The sequence below is a fragment of the Oenanthe melanoleuca genome, chromosome Z (genome assembly GCF_029582105.1).
Source record: "Oenanthe melanoleuca isolate GR-GAL-2019-014 chromosome Z, OMel1.0, whole genome shotgun sequence".
NCBI classification, from domain to species: Eukaryota; Metazoa; Chordata; class Aves; order Passeriformes; family Muscicapidae; genus Oenanthe; species Oenanthe melanoleuca.
This window is the reverse complement of record NC_079362.1, coordinates 43,353,884-43,376,181: the sequence shown is the minus strand read 5'-3', so window position 1 is coordinate 43,376,181 and position 22,298 is coordinate 43,353,884. Positions and strand designations below refer to the sequence as shown.

Below are 22,298 nucleotides of genomic sequence, written 5' to 3'. Positions count from 1 at the left end.
AGATTTACAGATCTGTAGGGAAGATAACATATTTAACTTATCTTCCACTTTAACTTAACCACCATTTTACCCACAACATAGACAGAACTGCAGAAGTACAGTGGAAAGTAAAGGACCAAAGCAGGACATAGCCAGCCTCATCCTCTGCAGGGACTGACTAATTTTAAGAAATGCACACAGTACAACTGCTCTGAAAAAAGAACTATCTAAGAAAACAGAGCAGAATTTACATGTTAATGGAAGTCACGCCAATAAGAGGAGAATGGAAGAGTGAGACTACATCCACTGACTTGCTTCTTGTTCATAGATAACTACTTATAACTTGTCCAATTAGCACATGTTAAGTCAGTGTTTAATATTCTAGGAACTGAAAGGTCTACACAAAACATATGCAGAAACTGCAGTATCTTCCTTCTCCTCTGTAACAATGGGTAGAAACAATTAACTAAAAATAATTACTTAGAAATGTTCTTCCCTTCCCATTATCTTATTTAGTGAAACACTGAGTCACAGTGCTCCATAAAGTATTCAATTGCATGTTTTTATAAGATGCTTCTTGCATCTGTACAGCAAATGTATTTTTGCATCAGATTTGATAAACTAACTGTATATTTATATAGTATATATCAACATTAATATTGGCCAGAATCATCAACAATGAACAATACTATAATGACAGCTGAATGTCTGAATATAAGGCAATTCCTCAATTCCCAGGTCAGCAATTACAGAAACAAAAAAAGCACTTAGCACTCCTTGACATGTTTTACTTGATTCATAAGACTTTTCCTGGTGTTCTTCTTAAAGATTATAAAAAAAAAAAAAAGCAAAACCAGCACCAAAAGTTGAACTAATGAACCAATTATTAATGCTTCTACTGTCATACCATGTTCTATTATGCCAGAGAGGTGTTGCCCTGGGGAAGAATAAAATATGTATCATTAATAAACTAGATAGAGAAATTATCTCTCTTACTGGTCTCCTTATAGCACATATATTTTATATTTCAGAAAGAGAGTCTCATTTTAGAGGTTTTCCAACAGATGAGAACTGTGAAAATGGTTCTGGGGCTCAGTAGTATTAAAACCAAAATAAATTTGAGATCTGTCTTCTTTTCTATTTTAAAAACAGACTTTTTTCATCTTCCTACAACATGGAAGCTGATATTTTCATAGAAATCACAGTACAAATATGTGACATATTTATGAGACTTATTTATACACCCCTCTCACATGCTCCCTTAGAATTACCCTTTCTTAAAGGCAGCCAACCCATTGTTTTTCTATCTGCATTCATTTTCTAAGGAAAAAGAGTATATTTTCTTATTTCCTTAATTTCTGCAAAGACCCAAAAAGAAACCAACAATGACATAGAGGAGACAGCAACAGGAGCATAAAGTCTGAAAGACAGAAAAAAGTCAAATTATACCCACCAGTAAATAATATCATATCTGATGATAAACATGGGACGCTGGTGGGGATGAAAAGGTGGTGAATATTCATATAATGTACAGTATACGACTTAATAAAAATCAAAATGTACTTTCAAATCATTTTATTATTTATCAGTATCTGACTGTGTTTAAACATTTCTTTCCACCTTAATAAGCACTGCAAGAAATAAGCAAATTTAGTAAAATAAAAGACTCTTTTCTCAAGTTCATGTGAAAAACTGTGATCTGGGGTTTTCACAGGTAATATATTTGCACACTGTAGCTTACCTTTGTGTATTCATCAACTATTGAAGCAACTCAAGTCAATGTCAGCCTTCGATATGTTGCACAACAAACAGTATGCTAAAGAATAATACAGGTACACAGGCATGCCAAAATACCTGCAAATGTCATCTTAAGTCAAGTAACAAAATAAGTATTTTAGAAAGCACAATAAAAATCTAAACTTTTATCAGCAAATAAAATCTGTGTTACTGTGACTGTTGTACTCAACTCCTGCTCATATTTTGGCCAACACAGCTCCTGCTAAGGCTTCAGATGCGTTCTGGGAGCGCACAGAGCATAATGTAGGCAGGACAGGTAATCAGAAAACCTAAAGGTTCATTCCAGCATCACCTGGAAATTGTCTGCAGCCATCGTCTTTGGCAGTTTCATCACCATCTTCTAACTTACACGAATCATGCCTCCAATCTAGAAGGCATAAAACATCAGCTTATCAAAAAAAGCACAGCTTCTGAAGTTGATTCCCTACCAGCTGACTGCTTAGGCTTTTACACTTCCCACTGTGAAACAGGATATGCCCACACTGTGACAAAGAAGGAAGGATAAGCACCCTCACGTTCAGCCAGGTAACTTTATTTTTTTTATGGATCCCAAGTACATGGATTAAGAGTTACAGGTTATAAACTAAGAAACTTTGTGATTTGAGAGGTGAATTCACTTTATATACTAATCTGGGCAATGGCAACCAACCATTTGTTGTGTTTTTGTATTTCTTAACATGCTCACAAAATTAAGTTTAAATCACAGAGTACATAGTCCTGTAAATTTGAGAGATGCAAATGGACTGTGATAGCTGTTCAATGGTAACAAACACATTTGCAGATTAAAACACTTCTGTAACTACAGGGCAAAAATGATGCTGAACTGTACATGTTCATATTTGGATTCTGACTTCACATCACAAAATGTAATGCCCAATCTGTTTTAATGGGAGACTGAATAAGCAGTAACTTCCAGAAACAACTGCACACATCAACTGCTGACAGACATTAGTAACCTAACTAAGAAATTGAACACTTCGGAGGGGTGGGGGAAGCAGAGGGGCAGGGGAAGTTCATTATATTTTATGAAGTCATTAAATTGAGCACAGTGACATGGCCTTGTCAGCGTACTATACTGAGTTTAGACTGCTAATTTAGTACTAGTGCATAAAATGTGCATTATTTTCATTTCTAAATAAAAAATGTTATGCCTTTTGAAATAATGTGTCCATATTAAGCCAATGGACTACAATCAGTCTCAAATATGCCTATTGCTCTCAAGAGGAAAAGAGAAGAAAGATATCTAAAAGTAATTCCTGCATGAAGCAAATTCAGATTTCCGTTGAATACAAACTTGTTTATTATTGAATAAAAAAAAATTCTAGCTGATTTGAGGGGGCAAAAAAACAAGAAAGAAAACCACAACATTTTGGGAGCCTCCAAAAATACTCTAAGGTAAGAAATTAATTTACCTGCTTCCCGCAAAAATCTGGAAAACTTTCCACACTTCAATTTTGTCCAGCCCACCAAACTGTTCTGATCAATGACATCAGAAGAATCAGAAGCAGATGGAGAAATACAAAGCTCAGTGGTTTAACTGTGAAGGCTAACTGGGGGAGCATAAAACAATTTGTTTTTTTCCAGTCACACACAGGAATAAAAGTTTTTGTTTTCTTTGCTGGTTCTCTACAGCTCGTACTACAGTTCATTGCAAAAGACATAATCATCCCCCTGCAAAACCTAACCAAGCTGCTAGTCTATTATGTGCATGTAATATTTATACAATACAAACAGGCATAGCAATAGCACTGATTTAAATCAACACAAATATCTGTACCAGCCTGCAGCTATTCTTACATACTGAAAAAATGCATAAAGTAAAAGTTTTCATACATTTCTGCCTGACATGTGCACTTCCAAGATTAAAGTTTTCTTTTGGAATCAGAATACTCACAAATACTGGGGCTCACTAATACCATTTTCATTAAATTAATGAAAAAAATCACTTTTCGAAAACACAAATATCTCTATTTAATACATACTTTAGAAGAGAATGTGACAGAAAGCCAATTGTCAGATGTCTCTTATTTCATACTGTATTGTATTTTTCTTAAGTGAATGCTAAACCAAGAATAACATTTTGTTGCACTGGTTTCATTATTGTTACTTAAATTCTGATCTAACCATAAAGTTTATGTGGTACTTTGCAATGGTCAACAGATAAGCATAACATTCTGTTTTTTCCACACTCAAAGTTTAAAACTGACCTCAAAGTTAACTGTGGTATTCATAGACAAAACAACCAAAACTAGCCCAAGCACATCAAAGGCCTATTGCTGAAAAATAGCAAAAAAATCCCAAAGTCACCCAGTACAGACATCTGGAGTACACTTTCGGGACAAGCAACTTATGCCCAAGAACTATCAAGACTTTTCTGCAACTCTTAATCTAGAAGCATATTTAAATTAAACCTGGACACTGAAGCTGTTCCATCACTGGGGTTACTCCAAATGACAAAACCAAAAGTCTATTTGTACATTGGTTGGAACTTTCCTACATTCCAACTAGAACAAAAATACTAAAGACCAACTTTCAAGGCTTTTCAGCTCCAAGAACTTGTAACAAAACCTCCAAACTTTACTGTTACACTTAACCCAATGTTATCTCGTATTTCCATTTCTCAAGAACAGCTTGTGATTCTCAACAATGCAGATATTTACAAGTCTTTCTTTAAGAGATAAAAGAACAACTGCTCATAAGTGGTGTTCCAAGTTGGACAGGGTGAAGCAATGACTGCTGGGGGGGGGAGAGAAAAAAAATCAAATATCCACATGGACTGACAAAAACCAGTGTACTGATAAAACATCTCTCCCCACTATTAAAAACTCTCGGGATGGAATCCTGAGATGTGATGCATGTCTAACCTCCTCAGGTTAGATTCAAAGAGGCACACTGCATGGGCCAAACTCTCTGCAGATGTTTGAGTTGCTTCAGCAAAAACTGAAAGATTTCAAGCACCAGTTTATATGGATGACTGCAGCAAATACATGCTTCACCCTGCAGCACTCCACCACACTCCACACCTGCCAATTGTTCACATCAGATGGAAGTTCACTGTCTAAATCCAGTTTGGAAAATTACTTCCCAGGTTTACATTTGCTTACAAAAAAAACAAGATTCAAAACTTACCATGGTGTATGGTTGCCAGGCAGAGAATTAGTACAGGACTCAGTATCATGTCAGTACCTCTCTGAAGTCCTACTAGAGGTGTTAGAGTTGCTTATTAACCCAAGCCTCAGCACACCTGCTTTGGCATGCAAAGCAAGGCATGGGTAAATCAAAATTACAGACAACTCTTTAGAAGTGATTGGAAAACAAACTCTAGAGAGCTATCTACCAACACAGAACTCCTGTTAGAGATGGTCAGTGTCAGAGTAACTCATGTTAGGTATCCAATCAGATGGAGATACAGCCTAGTCTAACCAGCAGCACCTTGCTTCAGCACCTGGTGTAGCCAGCTGCTTTCCTTTGAGGCATTAACCACTCATTTTAGCACGCAAAAGTGAGCACCTTCAGTTTAATCCTCAGATTATACCTCAGCTTCTCATTAGGAAAATAAACCACACTTCCATATGTTCTTTAAATATTGCAAGACCACCTGCATTAGAGGTGGTGAGGCATTGATGTACAATGCACATCAGGCAGAGACATGTCAAAGAACATCTTTCGTCTGTCCTTGCTTATTATGTATCCCTGCTATCTTTCTTAAAGGCATACCTTTAATTCATTACCTGACAATTCTTGCAAGATACAAGATTTGGCCCAGACAGTGGACATGACAGTTATTAATAAAAATGGGTATTGTACCTTGAAGTAAAGGCACTGCAAGATTAAGTAACATACTTGAAATCTACAAGATATCACAAAAGAAAATGAAAAGCCAAACAATTTAACAGAACGGAGAAAAGGCTTGGATTGCATTTTTTATGTGAATAATCAACAGCATGCTCCTTATTTTCCCATACCATTAGTTCATTTTGTCAAGAAACTATGTGGTATTTCAGAAAAGTCCATCTCTATTCCTCAAGAGATTCCTTGGACTATACCTTTTTACTTTTAAGTTGGGCATTCAAAATTTGCTGTCCTAGAGACCAATGACACATTGCTTTCTTTGAAACATCTAGGAAATAATTAACCTCTCAAATTTAAACAAAACTAAAAATCCTAAAGAACATGGCTCCAAGTTTCACTCTACACAATTTTCCTTAAAAATGCTTAAAAAAGAAATTATTATTATTATTGTTGTTGTTGTTGTTATTATTGTAGTATTATCTCATATTTTTTACATCTCCATAGATCACACTTCCATCACTGTGATTTTCTAATACGACAATATACTATCACAATTCCTTCTGGAATAGCAGGAAAGCAAGGGGTTTTTTTATACAAGTACAAAAACCAGAGAACCTTCACTGGCACCTGTTCTCACAGCCATCCTTGTACTGCAGTATTTCACACAGCAAACAATAAGTACAGAGCAAAGAAATGTCAAGACCTGCTATCACTGGCCTATCAATTAAAACATTGCAAAAAACACTTAGAATTTTTTTTTTTATTAATTTAATTACAAGGAAAAGCACTTCTGGCTCAACTACCTTCCAGTAAAATAAGTCTCACCTTTGGCCCATGAGATGATTTCTTCTTCACTTCAGAAAAAGACAGAGAGTTACTGGGAAGGCTGGGGAGATGAAGGCTCTGCCCTGAAGAAAATGATGTGCCATCTGACATTACCATCATCTGTCGTAAGAGGGAAAGCATGTCAGTAAAACATTACCAACAAGAGCAGAGTCTCACCTGCCAAGAAAATCACACTGGTAGGAGAATAAAAGACCAATAAACAATATCCATGTTTCTTCTCAAGAGGGGACAGTTTAATGAAATCACACAGATAGTCAATTAATTGTCCCCAAGAAGTCTGTTTTTCCCATGATATTAACTGGTAAGCAATCTCCCTGCCTATATCCTGACCCATGAGCCTTCCCACCCATCCTCTCCCCTTTTCGTGAGAGGCAAAGTGAGTGACCAAGCATCTTAGCCAAGGTTAACCCACCACAAAGATACACTGTAAAAATCGACTGTGCTTTTAAAGTAAAAGCATTATCTCCTTAATTTCAGCTTCTAACTTCAGGCTTCTGTGTTTTATCTAGAGTATAGTAAACTGGGTGGTGGCTGGTAAGCAAGCAGCCAGTTTGCTGTTAAGAGGCTCTAGATCCCTTCCTTATTTTAAAGATTAAGTAGAAACAGATCATTTCCAGAAAGGACACGTAAATCAGCTATTACTGAGCAGTTACCTGACATGTAAAGATTATTCCTTCCATCTGTGGGAAACCCAGCTAAGATCTTGTCTTCTGTTCCAGTGCTTTTTATGATTTTATGATTCCTACCATAGCCATTCATTTATCTATTGTTTCAAAGCTCCAAATGCCAGAGAGAGCTTACCTGTCTGACAAGCCCTGCAAAGCTGGAAAGATGATGCAGAGCTCTGCACCTGCAAGGAAACATGCCTGTCTTCCCACAGGCTCCCATGCACAAAGTAACACTGATTTTGTGGATATCCTATGTGGTTATCCTCACCTCTTTAGATGACCAAAACATCCTCTGACTCAGGGGACGAATAAGCTGACCCATCATGTGCTTCATACAAATCACATTAAAAATAAGGGGAAATCAAGGATGTGGATATGTATATTCCAATGTTATCTCTCCAAGACAGGATGATATTTTATTGCCTACAGCTTCCTGAAGACAGGATTTCAAATTTTTAAAATTTAAAAAATTATTGAAACGCCACTCCAAATGAATCTTGTTGCAGACCACTTTGCTCAAAAGATACATGGTAGCTTGGGGAACATTAAGAGACATATCTAGATAATAGAAATTATTTTTTATCAGCCTGTTCTCAACACTGTAGCTAGATGCCAAAGGCACAGGAAGAAGGCAATTTAACTGTTCTAACCCAGAGTCTGCCAAAAGCCAAAACTCTTGAAAAATCATCTGTCCAAAAGCAACAACATTCTTCTTGCAATCATGGCACTGTTGATTGTAATTAGCTATTGTGAATCACAATAAGTGGTCCTTTAGAAGGAGAAATACTTTTTTAATCTCAATTTGCCAAGGCCTTTGGTTGCATTAAACTCAGCTGACACAAGAGAAGGCACAAGCTCACAAAGAACAATCAACCAGAAAGGAAATTTACAGCCACATGTGCATACCACTTATAAACCTGGGTGACAGGTGCATGTATTTAGCATGTCTTTTCTCTCACAGAGGATGTCAAATGGATGTTAAATAATACTGTTCTTTCAGTCAAACTCTGCAGTATTTTTTAAAGCCACAAATTTAATAGAACGTATTGTTTGCATGAAATCAAAGGGTTTCAGAAAAAGCAAAGTTACCCATTAATTACAGAGTTTAAGCAGATATTTTATTGCCTAAAGCAGTTTTGTTCATACATTTATATGACAAAAAGATGCATATCCATGTGGAAGAATATTTTAGTCAGGAGAATCAGGGTTTGCCCTATTCTGAAATTAAAACCAAAGAAACAAAAAATGCCAGAAAGTCTTTCCCCTAGCTGCCATTTTCTCTGTGAAGCATAGAAGTCTGATTCACTTCTATTTATGCAGGTTTAACTACTGCATAAATTTTCTTTTTAAAATTCATAAACATTTCAGTTTAGAAATATTCACATATTCATGATTGTACACAGGAATTCTTAGAAAGCTGACATTTTTTAAAAAGTGTATGGACTTCTAAGACATCTCCATTTCTGGCAAGTATTTGGACCATTAAGAGTCTCCATATCACAGACTGTTTCAAAACAGGATGAAAATCTACAGAAAGATTTAGAGGGATGAGATAAGCAGCATTAATACCATGTGAGATCTGGTTCGGCAAATCTAGTTACACATAGGAGAAAATAAATCCTGCAGTGTTTTCAGAAAACAAAATCTGGATATACCAAACCAGTGTATTGAATGCTGCAGCCTGTTATTTCATCATAAACCCTATAAAAAAGCAGCAACTGTAAATTCAAGGTTTTAATATGATTAACAATGCGTGCAGTTAAGACAGACTATAGACTATACAATCTTTAAAGCTGACAAAAACATGACAAGAGACCAAAAAGTCTCATGTAAAATTAACTCTTTTGCCCCTATGATAAAAACCACACACTTCTCTTCCAAACAGATCTCTGACATAAGTATATGCTCCTCATTTAAGTCCATTACATGACCAAAAAAAAATTACCTTGACCTCTCAAAGAAAGACACACTAATATAATTATAAATATCAAGACTAAGTAACATCCAACATGTTTGTTTTCTTTGTCGAGATCATCTGTGTAGAAAGCCCCTATATTAACAACATTCTTTTCAATTAATATGCACTTCCATTTTGGCTAAATTTAGGAAAGTGACAACTATACATCCAGTTTAAGTTTACCAGCTGGAAGACCTCAGCTGACAGAATTACAGCAATTTCTGCAGTGGGTAGGTGCCCTTTGTCCCTGCGTTAGTAAAGCATAGAATCACAGGCTGGCAGATGTACTTCCACCAGCTCTCAGAGTAAGTCTCTATTTTCACATTGCTTCTACCACACTGCTTGACTGTGGGCACATCTATGCCTCTATTAAACCAAGGCTATACCAAAGATGGAAAAGTTGGGAATGAACATAATCACAGCAAGACACTACTGCTGCAGCAAGAATGCAAGCTCACTGATCGCACAGCAATAACTTTCCAGCACAGCCTATATGCACTTTTCTTCACATTCTTCCTCCTTCCTGTATTGCTCATTTCCTGCTGTCTCAAGAGAGGGGGGATGTGGCTGCAGCCTGTGCTTGAGCCAGGCAGTCAAGGACACCTGCAGCTGGTACTTGTCTGCATCCACAATGAATCACTTCAGCGACAAAACCCAGGAACATGACCAACTCTTCTTCTCAGTCTCTTTAAAGTCAACAGCTAAGTGGGATCAGCCAAACTGGTGCAATAAGACATTGACTGGTGTCAATGAAGCAAGGTGAGACAACAGCAGTCTTTAAACAAGTCAGTTTAAATAGCCATATAATGCCACTCTGAATTCAGCAATATGCAAAAATGAAGTTCTAGTTATCGTTTTGCTGTTCCTGGAAAGATTTTTCTTGATCATATTTAACACAGCAGAGATCTAGCTAATCTCAAAGCTTGTCTTTCATGGAGCAAATGGTGACAGTAATACAATGTGTAAAACCAAGGTATTAGTTGGGCTTGTTCACAAATATTTCAAGCGTTTTTAAAAAGCATGTATTTGGATACCTGGTACTATCTGGTACTGGACAAGTAGTAGAAAGATGGCCAAGGGAGAACAGTTAGTTTCACAGTTTAATACCAGGGTACAAATAATACAGGAACAGCAGAATAGGCTGTATGGAGAAATATGTCAAGGGAGGTGATTGTCCCACTCTGCCTCAGCTTGATTCCTGCGTGCAGCTGTGGCACCCTCAGCACAAGAAGGACATCATCAGACTACTGGAGTGTGTACAGAGGAGGGACACCAGCAGGGTGAAAGGCAGCTGACATCACTTGACTTGTTCAGCTTAGAGAACAGAAGGCTGAGGGATGACTCCACTGCAGCCCACAGCTACCCTCGAGGGGGAGCTGCTGATCCCTCTCACATAGTCTAACTGCTCTGCTGGTATGGTATCTTGACTCTAATTCACCAAAACTCACTTCACTAGCCCTCAGCCATTGAGCTTGTATGTAAAACCTTTATCTACCAGGTGCTTTAAATGAAAGACAACTTTGCAAGGGCAAAGGAAAACCTACTATCTTCCAAAAAATAGTGCATAGAGGAGATCTGCTGACATCCATATTATCGGGAAGGAATAACCAACCTGAAGTGACCAGCCTCCATAACATCTGAGCTGCTGGAATCTTAGAACCATAGAATGGTTTGGGTTGAAAGAGACGTTACAGATCATCTTATTCCAATTCCCTGCTGTGGGCAGGGACACATTTCATTATATCAGGTTGCTCAAACTGCCATCCGAACTCCAAGGAATGAGCCATCCACAACTTCACTGTGCAGCTTGTTCCAGTGCCTCCACACCCCCACAGTAAATAATTTCTTTCTTATATCTGAATTTTCGCTCTTTCAGTTTGAAGCCATTCTTCCTTATCCTAACAATACCTGCCCTTGTACACAGTTTCTCTCAGGGTATTTCTAAGGACATTCCAATCTGCTACTCAAGACAACTGAATGCTATGGAAAGAAAAACTGCCATGCATTTAATTTAAGCAGTTCCATGCACTTCTGAAAAAAAAAGAATGGATCTGGGGAAAACTGTACACTACTAATGACCGTAATACAATCAGTAACCTTCCTCCACTATTTATCTTACAGCAATTTGGGCAAAATTATAAAATTGCAATACCTTATGAATTACAATAGCTTGTATTAACCTACTAACAATTGCATCTGAAGTCACCTTACAAAAAAACTGAAAAAAACTGAAATTTTGAAGACAACATTTATCTAACACAACATGCCTGAAAACTTGCAGTACCTGTGTACCCAACAAGAACAACTCATTTCAAGGAAAATCCTTGCTTTTCATGTCCTTATAACATGAGGAACGTGGAAAAATCTTAAAAATGTTCTATGAAAAGCTGGTCCTCTTTTATTGTCCTCTTTTACAAATGCACACAACTGCAAGGTGCTGCACCTGGGTCAGGGCAACCCCTAGTACTAATCTAGGCTGTGGGATGAACAGATCAGAGCAGCCCTGCAGAGAAGGACTTGAGGGTGCTGGTGGATGAGAGGACATGTCCCAGCCATGAGCACTCACAGCCCAGAAAGCCAAATGTGTCCTGGGCTGCATCCAAAGCAGTGTGGGCAGCAGGGGAGGGAGGGGATTCTGCCCCTCTGCTCTGCTCTGCGAGACCCCACCTGCATCCAGTGCTGCATCCAGCTCCAGGGAGGACATGGAACTGATGGAGCAAGGCTAGAGGAGGGACACCAACATGGTTAGAAGAATGGAGTACCTTTCCTCAGAGGACAGGCTGAAATGGTTGGGGATGTTCAGCCTGGAGAAGAGAAGCTCTGGGGAGAGACTATAGCAGCCTTTCAGTACCTAAAGGAGGGCTACATGAGAACTGGAGGATAACTTTTTATCAGGGCTTGTAGCAATAGCACAAGGGACATTAGTTTGAAACTTAAATAGGGTAAATTTAGACAAGCTATGACAATGAAATTTTTTACAATGAGGGTGGTGATCCACAGGAACACATTGCACTGAGAGGTGGTGGATACCCCATCCCTGGGAACACTGAAGGTCAGGTGGATGGGGCTCTGAGCAGCATGATCTAGTTGGATATGTCCCTGCCCACTAGACAAACTGTAAAGGTTCGTTCCAAACTATTTCATGATAGTGCCAACACCAACACATAGGAGTCACAGATCTATGACCCCACATATATATTTACAGAGTCAGGAACTGCATTAGCTGTCACAGGTCCAGACCAACACTATTTTCTTATTAATCCAGATTACAGCTCCTGCAGGTGAATGAGCCAGAGTGTCTCCTAGTTTTTCATTTTCATGAATGAAAGGAGGCCATCAATAAAGCTGCAATAATCAGACCCACACCAAGCTACCTGTTGCGGTTTCATTTACTGAGCTGCTCATCAAAGAACTTGTACAGCATATTCAGAACAGGCAGTGGGCTTTACCACAGTATGCTGCAGAAAAATTCCAGCAGCACTTTCGGTAAAAGCTACAAGATACCTATTAGAATTCTGGGAAAAACAAACCATTACAACAACATTTCAGCAGCACTCATCATGAATTACACTATTCATTTACCAGTAGCAGACAACTGGCCCTCTTTGTGTGGCTCTGGGCTGCTACACCCTATGTCATTTTACAGTGATGAACAGGTTGCTACACATCACTTCTTTCAACATTAAAGAGTACATCTGAAATACTGGGGGAAAGTAGTAATGATTGTAAATTATCACAGCAACACTTATAGCTAAAGTCATTATGATAAAAAAATCAGTGTAGACCCCAGTACAAGATACTGAATGTGGGTATGAGGATCTGTATTTCGAAATTCCAGAGGACAACACACTACTAAGAAAAACCTAGCTGTAATACAAGTCCCATTAAGGCTGAAGTTCCAAAATATAAATCATTAGCTAAAAAATACAGTTATCCTGAACAACTAATATATATATTTAAACCAATATAAAAAATAAGCTATTTGCTTAAAAGTAAAATAATATGTAGTTCAAGAAAATTCAATTACTTAAATATGAAAAGCACAAGATTAAAGATAATCCCTTCCCTAGAGCAGCATTATGTGTAAGGTCGGTTCTGGGTAGAAGCCAGCTATTCCAACCGACACAGAAGAATTTGCCAGGAAACAGGGAGGATGGACAAAAGAGGGAAATCCCCATAATTTCATCTTCATTACATGGATTATGAACATAGGTTTTAAAACTGGCATTATGCAGACATCTAAACTGACTGAAAGGACATTTCTCAACTGTTAAACAATAAAACCACAAAGAACATGAAAAAAACCCTCAAACAACAGAATGCAGTGGGTTTTGGCAAAACCTACATTTTTAAATTGATAATTTTCTCTAAAAATTGCATCCCTCTCAGGATAATTCTTTGTCTCTCTGACTCATTAACAGATTAACAGATTAACTGTCTTTAAGAAAAGAGCTGCCTTGTTACAGAGGCAGTGCTGTTGTATTTCCTAACAAATTTTACAAAGAGGTATAATAAAGGACTCTGGTGCTAAATAGAATCATTACTAGTCTAAAAATGACCTATTTTTTGCATCCTCTAAACATGAAACCTCAAACCATTAACAGCCCTTTGCATTTGTAATAAAGCAGTAAATTTTACTGTTTTTGCTCACAGTGTTAACCAAGGGGCAGAAAAAAGGTTTTCCTTTTAGGAAAGGAAATTCAGCTATTAAATTCTGTCTACATACTCCTGGATTAAACAACTAATTTTAAGTCTCCTGCCAAAAATAAGGAAATGTTTAACTTCTACTTAAACTTCCAAAACAACATAAACATTTTTATTTACGTATTTGCAACTATAAGAGGGCACTATCAAACTACTATCTTAATGTAGAACTGAAAATGTTTTCGCTACATTTTCCTCCAAGAATTGAAATTAAGTTATTTGTAATATAATATTCAAAGAAGTAATGCCTGAGCAAATCTTTTTTTTAGTGGCAAAATTTAATTCCAAAATGTTAGGCAGCTGTCATTCGACATCTTCAAAATTAATTTATTTTTACTGGCTCATTAAATATACTAGGTATAATTTTCAACTTTTTCTTGCAATTAAGAAACATGCAAGCCAAAAAAGCAATAGAACCAGTGCTTGTGACAACATAAAATGTGTAAATGGAATCAGATTCACTTTGTATTTTCCATGGGATTCAACATTCAAAATCTACTTCAAATTTGAAGGTTTTTCTTAATCATTATAATCTCCCAGAATCAGGTTTCTTCTGAAACCCATATGCAGCAATCATAGTGCTGCCTCTTTTTCCTCAGGATCTCTCAAATTTTAAGGCTGAAACTGATCACAAAAGCTAATTGAAAAATCTAGGATGGAATGACCACATAAGGGTCTATACTTACTGGTGTTTACATGATCAAAACTTCAATCCTACTGTACCTACTCAAGCATAATTTCATGCCGTGCCTAGAGGATGAGCTGTGTAGGAGACTGCAGATATACAGTTCTTTCACTTCCAGTAGCTTGATGATGGCTTGGTAATACACAGATCAACTAAAAGCCCTCACCTGTATCCAGGGTATCCTTGGGAATTTCAAGTAACAGGTTGCTAATTAATATGGGTACACATGTGTACCTGGTAGTACAAATGATGAGGTTCTAGACTGATTAAATGGTACAGAAAATTCTCAGTGGCATCATTTCCACAGCAAACCTTTGTAAAAGAAATGCCATTCATAACACACACACACACATAACTAACTAACTAACTAACTAACTAACTAACTAAATAAATAAATAAATAAATATACATATATATATACACAAAGGTATGGAACCTAAATGTATGGTTTGGTTGAATTTGTCCAGCGTTCTCTTGAAAAGGTTTTATTACTTTTGCAAACATTTCTTTTTTTTTTAATTGCAAGAATAAGCCAACTGAAACTAGGTGATTGGTAGAGACAGATTTGAGCATAACCAAATCTTTTCAAGGGGCTGCAGGAAGTTCAGTGTAGAAAATCTATTTCTGAAGGTAGAAACTTTGCCAATCGGATATAGCTTAAGACAGAACCAAAAGTTTCTATTTACTTTCCAGATTAGAGAATCTCTGAAACCAAATAAACTCTTCTTCTAAGGCCTGAAAATGTAACTGCCTCTTGGAAAAGAAATCAGCAAGTCGGTGAACTCCCAATAATCAAGATAATAATTTATGCTTCAGTTCTGGTGATATCAAATAAAATGCTAAAATATAAATACTCCAGAGAGCTAATCTACATGATTGGTACCACCCTAAATGTCCTGTCTGCCTAACTAAAGTGGCCACAGTGGCACTGCAAAGTGGTACTACAGTTGAGTTCTGACTTTTTAATCACTTGTGATATCCCAGTGTAGCTCTTACTCTCTCAGTGAGCTACAGGAATGCCAGTCAGACCTTACTGGACATGGAGGACGGAGAAGGGGAACAAAACTTTCTTAGCCTGAAAGACAAAAAAATAGTGTCTGTAGGAAATTACCTAGTTCACATTTGAGAGGCCACAAGATATATGTGAGACAGAAAGAAGTTAGGAGTATCAAGAGATGATTCAAGGGTCTGCAGCAAAAGACAAGCACAGAGGCAAGACTATACTGAATATGGCAGCATGCACGTACCAGGTGAGCCTACACTTCTCCCTCCAGAAGGACATACTATTTGTAATATGCATATGTTTATGCAAATGAGAAATAATAATGTTTTGTAGTTCACATCAGTCAGCTCATGTAAAAACGATTCTCTCCAGCCGACTGAATATTCTCACACTAGTTTCCTCTTATCTCCAGCCCAGGACCTGCTATTATGTAAAGGTACCAAAAAAGGCTACCCACTTTTGTTATGTCTGTTTCAAAATAAAGACAGGCACTGGCATTAATACTTAAAATTTCATAGCATGAAGGCTTTCTTAACATCTCTATCAGTGACTGTGTAAAGGGGGTGAAATACACTCATGCAGTCTGCAAATAAGAGTCAACTGACAAGTGAAGCATCTGACCCTTCAGAGCAAGCAGGGCTTGCAGGAGGGACACAGTCTGGAAGAATGGGTTAACAGCAGCCTCATGACGTAAAATGAAGGCAAATGCCAAATCCCAAGAACTGCCCAGCAAGGCAGAGCCGTGCAGCCAGGAGGCCAGGGCTGTAAAACAGCTCCGGTGCACGGCTGGGTGCGAGACGGCGGCGAGCTGAGCTGGGCCCAGCAGCAGCCATGGCTATCAGTGCCCCAACTCTCACCGCCCTGGAAGCCAGGGGAAGGTCACAACCATATCCTCTGCTTGGCTTTTGTCAGACCTATCTGCATACTGCCTGCAGTTTGGATCTCTAACACAAATACCACAGCAGAATGGTGGGAGGTGAGAGGGCTGAGACCGTGGGCTGAACACCAGACAGTGAGAAGCAGCTACAGGCCTAGGGCTGGCTCAGATTGAAGGAGGAATGGCTTCAAGGGCATCCACAGCTCCTCCATCCCCTCCCATTAGCATGGCACTGATCAGAGGGAATAAGGGAGACACAGGCTCTTCACGGAGGTGTGTGGAAGGAGGCAAGAGGCAGCAGCCCAGCCTGACACATGAGAGGCTCAGCCCATGAAGATGGCCCAGCAGCGGAGCCGAGCCCAGGAAGAGTTTCACACCCCACCAAGGAGGGGCCAAGTCCTAAGCAGACCTCATGGCTGAGCCTCTGATAGTCCCTGACAAAATGAATTATGCTGTCATTGTGTGAAACACAGCAGAACAGTTTCCACTAACAGGCAAAGCGTAAACCTAAAGGTTTGGCCTTTTGGACCCTCTAATCTCCCCAAATGGGCAAACTTCCTTTTGGCTTTTCCACATCACTTAATTCTGGCAACACATAAAGAAGTCAGACTGTGACTGACTTTTACTGATTCAGACTGTGCAACATATTACATAGATTTAAGTTTGTTTGTTTAAAGTTAGAGAGTTTTGACTTGTTCTACCTTATAACTACTGAATTTATTCTGCTTAATATAGAGCCACGTCTCTTTCAATGAAAGACATTTTATTTTCTTATTACTTCCATCACACTATCATGTATTTAAGGAATGCACATGCTCATTTGCTCACCCATTCCACTTAAAGACACGTACCGAGCTCCCGCACAAAGTTTATCAAGTTTATCACAAAAACACTTCACTTAGTTTCACTGTTAGGTCAATCTTTTTCATTACACTAATCATGCACCAGCAACAAGCAGCAATATCTTTATTGTGATGGCTTTTGACACGGGTGCAGGACTCACCCCTCCTGCCTTTAGCAGCTTTCTTCTGAATTCCTCTGTCGGGTTGTTGAATGTGAGCTTTTCACAGCGGAGGTGATTTACAGGTGGGTGGCCTTCAAGGTGCAGGAATAAGTCATAGTCAAATCGAACTTTCTTAGGTTCTTCCTGAGGGTTGAAAATAACCAGACAGAAACATCTAGCACCAAAACTAACTAAGTTGAAAACAAAGGCTACATAAAGACTATCCATTAAAATTAGATAATTTTAAACCATCCTTTGTGTTCTCAGACGCACATGGAATTTACCAAGTGTCAGCTGAGCTACAATAAATCAGAGAAGCTCCTATCAGCTCATGATAACATAAGGTAAAATGCATGAATTTCCTGAAATCCTAACAATGCTTACTTGACACTGTGAAGTCATGTTTGGCTCAGACTACATAAAGGAACATAGGCAAGTATCATGATTCAGCTGACACAAGGTAACTCACTCAAAAACACAGTAACATTTCTGAGCACTAGAGAGTACTGAACACAGTGTAGTAACTTTTGAACACAAATTTCTCCACAGCAGCTAAACAATTGATTTCTTCACAAATTAAAGAAAGGGAGAAGTATGAAACTGCTGCAGCCAACTGTATTTGATCTCCTACTTAAGGGGTCTGCTCAATCTTTATTGTTTTGACCAAGTGTGGTCAGATAGATTCCAGGTGTTTCACTAGAACTTTTAAGCAATTAAAATTACCTGACACAGTAGTGAAAAAATGAAATTGAATGTTCCCTGTACCAATACGGAAAGAGAAAAAACAGAAAAGGCAAATTTATCTTGGAAGAAATCACTGGTGCTCTAGCACCTTGAGAAAGCTTCAGCAGAAAACAGAGACTGGTTGCATCAAAGAGACTTCAGTATCTCCTATTACAAACAAAGTCCATTTTGTGTTACACATTTACACAGTCCCTTCTAGAAGCTATATGTGCACTAAGTGCTTTTTTAAGATGCTCTTAAGTAGCCCTTCCTCCAAAGGTCCTGATGTGCAATTGAAGTCACCAAATCAAGCCTTAGGAAAGAACAAAAATAAAAAGTCAACTTGAAAAAAAGTTTCAGTAAAAAGGGAACGAGAAGAGAAGAGAAAAGAGAAGAGAAGAGAAGAGAAGAGAAGAGAAGAGAAGAGAAGAGAAGAGAAGAGAAGAGAAGAGAAGAGAAGAGAAGAGAAGAGAAGAGAAGAGAAGAGAAGAGAAGAGAAGAGAAGAGAAGAGAAGAGAAGAGAAGAGAAGAGAAGAGAAGAGAAGAGAAGAGAAGAGAAGAGAAGAGAAGAGAAGAGAAGAGAAGAGAAGAGAAGAGAAGAGAAGAGAAGAGAAGAGAAGAGAAGAGAAGAGAAGAGAAGAGAAGAGAAGAGAAGAGAAGAGAAGAGAAGAGAAGAGAAGAGAAGAGAAGAGAAGAGAAGAGAAGAGAAGAGAAGAGAAGAGAAGAGAGAAGAGGAAGAGATACAGCAAAATCATAGCACATATCCAACACCGCATGAAATCAAAATATATATTCTGTTCAGTGACAGATACTTTAGAAATCCACATTAACCATGCTGAATTTTGAATCAGGATTCCAAGTGTGGGAAGAACAGAAAGCATAGAAATCTCAGTTATTCTAAAAGTTAAATCAGAGGTTTCAAACACAGCCAAGGGGCATCCTAATCTGTCCCATCTCTAGACTTGGAGCAGAAACAACCAAAGGAGACCTAAAGTTGTCTGTTTCTGAAGACTAAAGAACGCAGTCTCCCTAGATGAACTATTTTCACAGTTCTGTCATAGTCATGGAAATAAATGACACCATTTTCAAAGGCAAACATGGATGATATTTCTTGTTGCTAGAAATATTAACATGATTTCATGCAGAAAAAAATGGAAGCTATTTATTCCCTGATCTGCTTAGAAAACTGCAATGTTGCTATAGGCAGTGCGTCAGTAGTAGCAGCTTTGCCATCAAAGCCAAGTTGCAGTAATTCATAGATGGTAGTCTTCAAACAATTTTGTGGAAAATCAGATGACCATAATCAGTGATTAAAAAGCAGAATTACTAGACAAAAGACCGTCAGTACCACTGTACTTCCATTATTTCACAATAGGGGAGATAGAATGTGCTGCAGTTTATGAGCCTTATCCTACACGAACTTCATTTTCCAGAGTAGGAGTCCTAGACCTAAAAGCATTTTTAAGGAATTCATCTCAATGACTAACAGCCATAATCTGCTCTTGCTGAATTTGGGAGCAGGGGTTGGTTGTAATTTCTGTCACTCTTTAAAGCTTGGAGTATTTTTCTATCATAAATATAAATATCTATTAAATTTTCTACCAATTTCTGTTTAGTCCTGGGAACAAAAACCCTTTAATCCTCTGTGGTCCAGGTGGTTTTCTGTACCCCTGAATCAGAAATTCAACAGCTGTCTACCTTTAATAAATGACAATGATATGTCTCCTCTTCCTTTTTCTCTCTATCTCCTCTTTTTCTGCGCTGGAATGCCTGTGAACTGCGTTGGGGGTTTGGTGGAAAGAGCAGCTGATCCAGGAGAAAGTAGTAATTTGCTAGCTGAATTTTTGTGCCACTCTTTCTTTGTATTGCACCCACCCCAGGGGAAGCGCATGCTCCTGCAGCAGTGGGATGGACTGACTCACAGTCCAACTGCTGCTTGTTGTATTACATGACACCAAAAAGGGGTGAGGGAATTTGTAAACTTCCTAATTCCACAAGTTGCTAGAGGGTAAGACAAGTTGTAATCACTGCTGCCCTCCTGATTCAGCCTAAACCACAGCTTCTGCTGGGGAACACCAGAGACTTGCAGTCTCCAGAGCCAGAAAAAGCAGCCACAAGTCTGAGTGGAAAACAAAAAGAGAAATGTTGGGCAGGAAGCTTTCTGTAGAGATGCTCAATGATTGACTCACTGTCTTCTACTTTGTCTGTGGGATGAGCATTTAATAAATGAGTTGAAGAGACTGGGCTGCTTTTCATCAGATTTCCAAAAAAGAAGCAAAACATCTTCCCTAATATAAACAGGGCTAAAAAGTGTACCAAAAAGTCTGATCAATTCACTGACGCGGTTCTGTTTCATTTCCAACAGAAAACAGGATAAATCAAGACCTGCTCTTCACAGATTGATGCAGGGAACATGTCAGAATTACCTATTTGAAACCCACAACTTCCAAAGTGCCTGAACAGAATTACACCACACCTCACACCTTAACAGGGCTTTCTGTGAAAGATAAAAGAATACTGGAATACATACTTGAAGGCCCACACAGCTAACCCTAAAAGAAATTTTAAGTGATCAGAGTTCCAGAAAAAGTCTTTAACAATGCATTTCTCTTTTCTTTGTTTTAGTCTTCTACCAAGCATTCAAGATGTCAAAGATATAATGTTGATTTGATTAATATATTAATTTCAAACTACATCTTGATAAAATGAAATAAACACAAAGGTATCTTTGAATCATGTCAAGTACCATAACAGATCCACCAAGGCACACGACATAAGAAAGGGAATCTGAGTAACTTTTGATATTAAGGTAGTATACATTAAACTTTGCAAGATTTTGCTCTTTAATTTCTTTAATTTTAAATCCAGTTCTTTTTATCTGAAATAGTAATGCAGACCCCATTATGTACAATTAAAGAAAACCACTGTATTTGCTATTTGAGAGACTCACAATAGGTGTAGCAATTACTTAGAATTTGAGGTATCACAATAACGTAAGTTTTGTAGAATGGCACTGGATTTGGTTTGAGCCTGGTAATGTTGAAGATAATGAGTACTCACATGCAGTCTACAAGAATGTTTTTTAACAGTCAAGAATGTAAAATTTTTAAAAGCACTGTTTTCAAAGATCAAAACCTGAACCAATTGTAAAGATTTGTAATGCTAAAATGGAACGAGTTCATTGTGTAACCAAAATAGTGTCCTTTTCTCAAGTTTAAGTGGGTCTTTAAAATCTGTTCACTTTTTAGCAGGGCTAGTAATTATTCTGAGTAATTATATTATACTTCTCTTTTTCAATAACGTAATTTTAATTACACAGAGTTAACTGTCCACTAAGAGTCAATAGTGGGCTGGTATTGTGTAACTTCTCCATGGGTGAGGTGGCTGAAGGGGCAGGCGGCTCCTCAGCAGGTTCAGGGATGGACAGAGCTGGGAGCAGTGGCCCATAGCCCAGAGGGCCCTGCAGCCCTTCAGAAGGGCCTGGGCAGGCTGGGGACATGGGCACAGAGGAACTGTCTGAAATTCAACCAGGGCAATGCAGGGCCCTGCACCTGGGCAGGAACAGCCTCAGCTACCAGCACAGGCTGGGGCTGACCTGCTGGAAGGCAGCTCTGAGGAGAAGGACCTGGGGTTCCTGGCAGGCAGCAAGCTGTCCATGAGCCAGCAGTGTGTCCTGGTGGCCAAGAAGGCCAATGGTGTCCTGGGGTGACTGGGGAGAGCATTGCCAGCAGGTCACAGGAGGTGATCCTGCCCCTCTCAGCCCTGGTGAGGCACCTCTGGAGTGCTGTGTCCAGTTCTGGGCTCCTCAGCACAAGAGAGGCACAGAGCTGCTGGAGCTGCTAGGAGAGGGTGACAAAAATGATGAGGGAATCTCTTTTAGGAGGAAAGGATGAGAGAATTAGGCCTGATCAGCCTTGAGAAGAGACAACTCTGAAGGATCTTAGTGTTTACAGGTATCTGATGGGAGGGTGTCAAATGATGGATCCAGGCTCTGTTTGGTCGTGCCAAGCAATAGGACAAGGGTCAACAGGCACAAACTGATGCACAGGAAGTTCCACCTGAATATGAGGAAATGATTCTTTAACATACAGTGATCAAGCACAGGAACAAATTGCCCAGAGAGGCTGTGGAGGCTTTAGGGATACTCAAGAACTGTCTGGACACAACCTTGTGCCATGTGCTCTGCAATGACCCTGTTTGAGCAGGGATGTTGAACCAGATGACCCCTATGGTCCCTTCCAAACTGACCCATTCTGTGATTCTG

General features: G+C 38.8%; 1 protein-coding gene across 2 annotated transcripts in view; it reads right to left on the bottom strand.

The window, feature by feature from the left end:
• MLLT3 (MLLT3 super elongation complex subunit) overlaps positions 1–22,298 on the bottom strand; it is a 116,526-nt gene that overhangs the window by 36,330 nt on the left and 57,898 nt on the right. Inside the window, exons 4-5 of one of the 2 annotated variants that reach the window (XM_056514404.1) lie at positions 17,312–17,455; positions 6,394–6,513 (exon numbers count right to left, since the gene is read on the bottom strand). In XM_056514404.1, coding sequence (XP_056370379.1) covers positions 6,394–6,513; positions 17,312–17,455 — 264 coding nt within the window. The remainder of the gene's footprint in view (positions 1–6,393; positions 6,514–17,311; positions 17,456–22,298) is intronic. The other variant, XM_056514405.1, reaches the window with a different exon arrangement.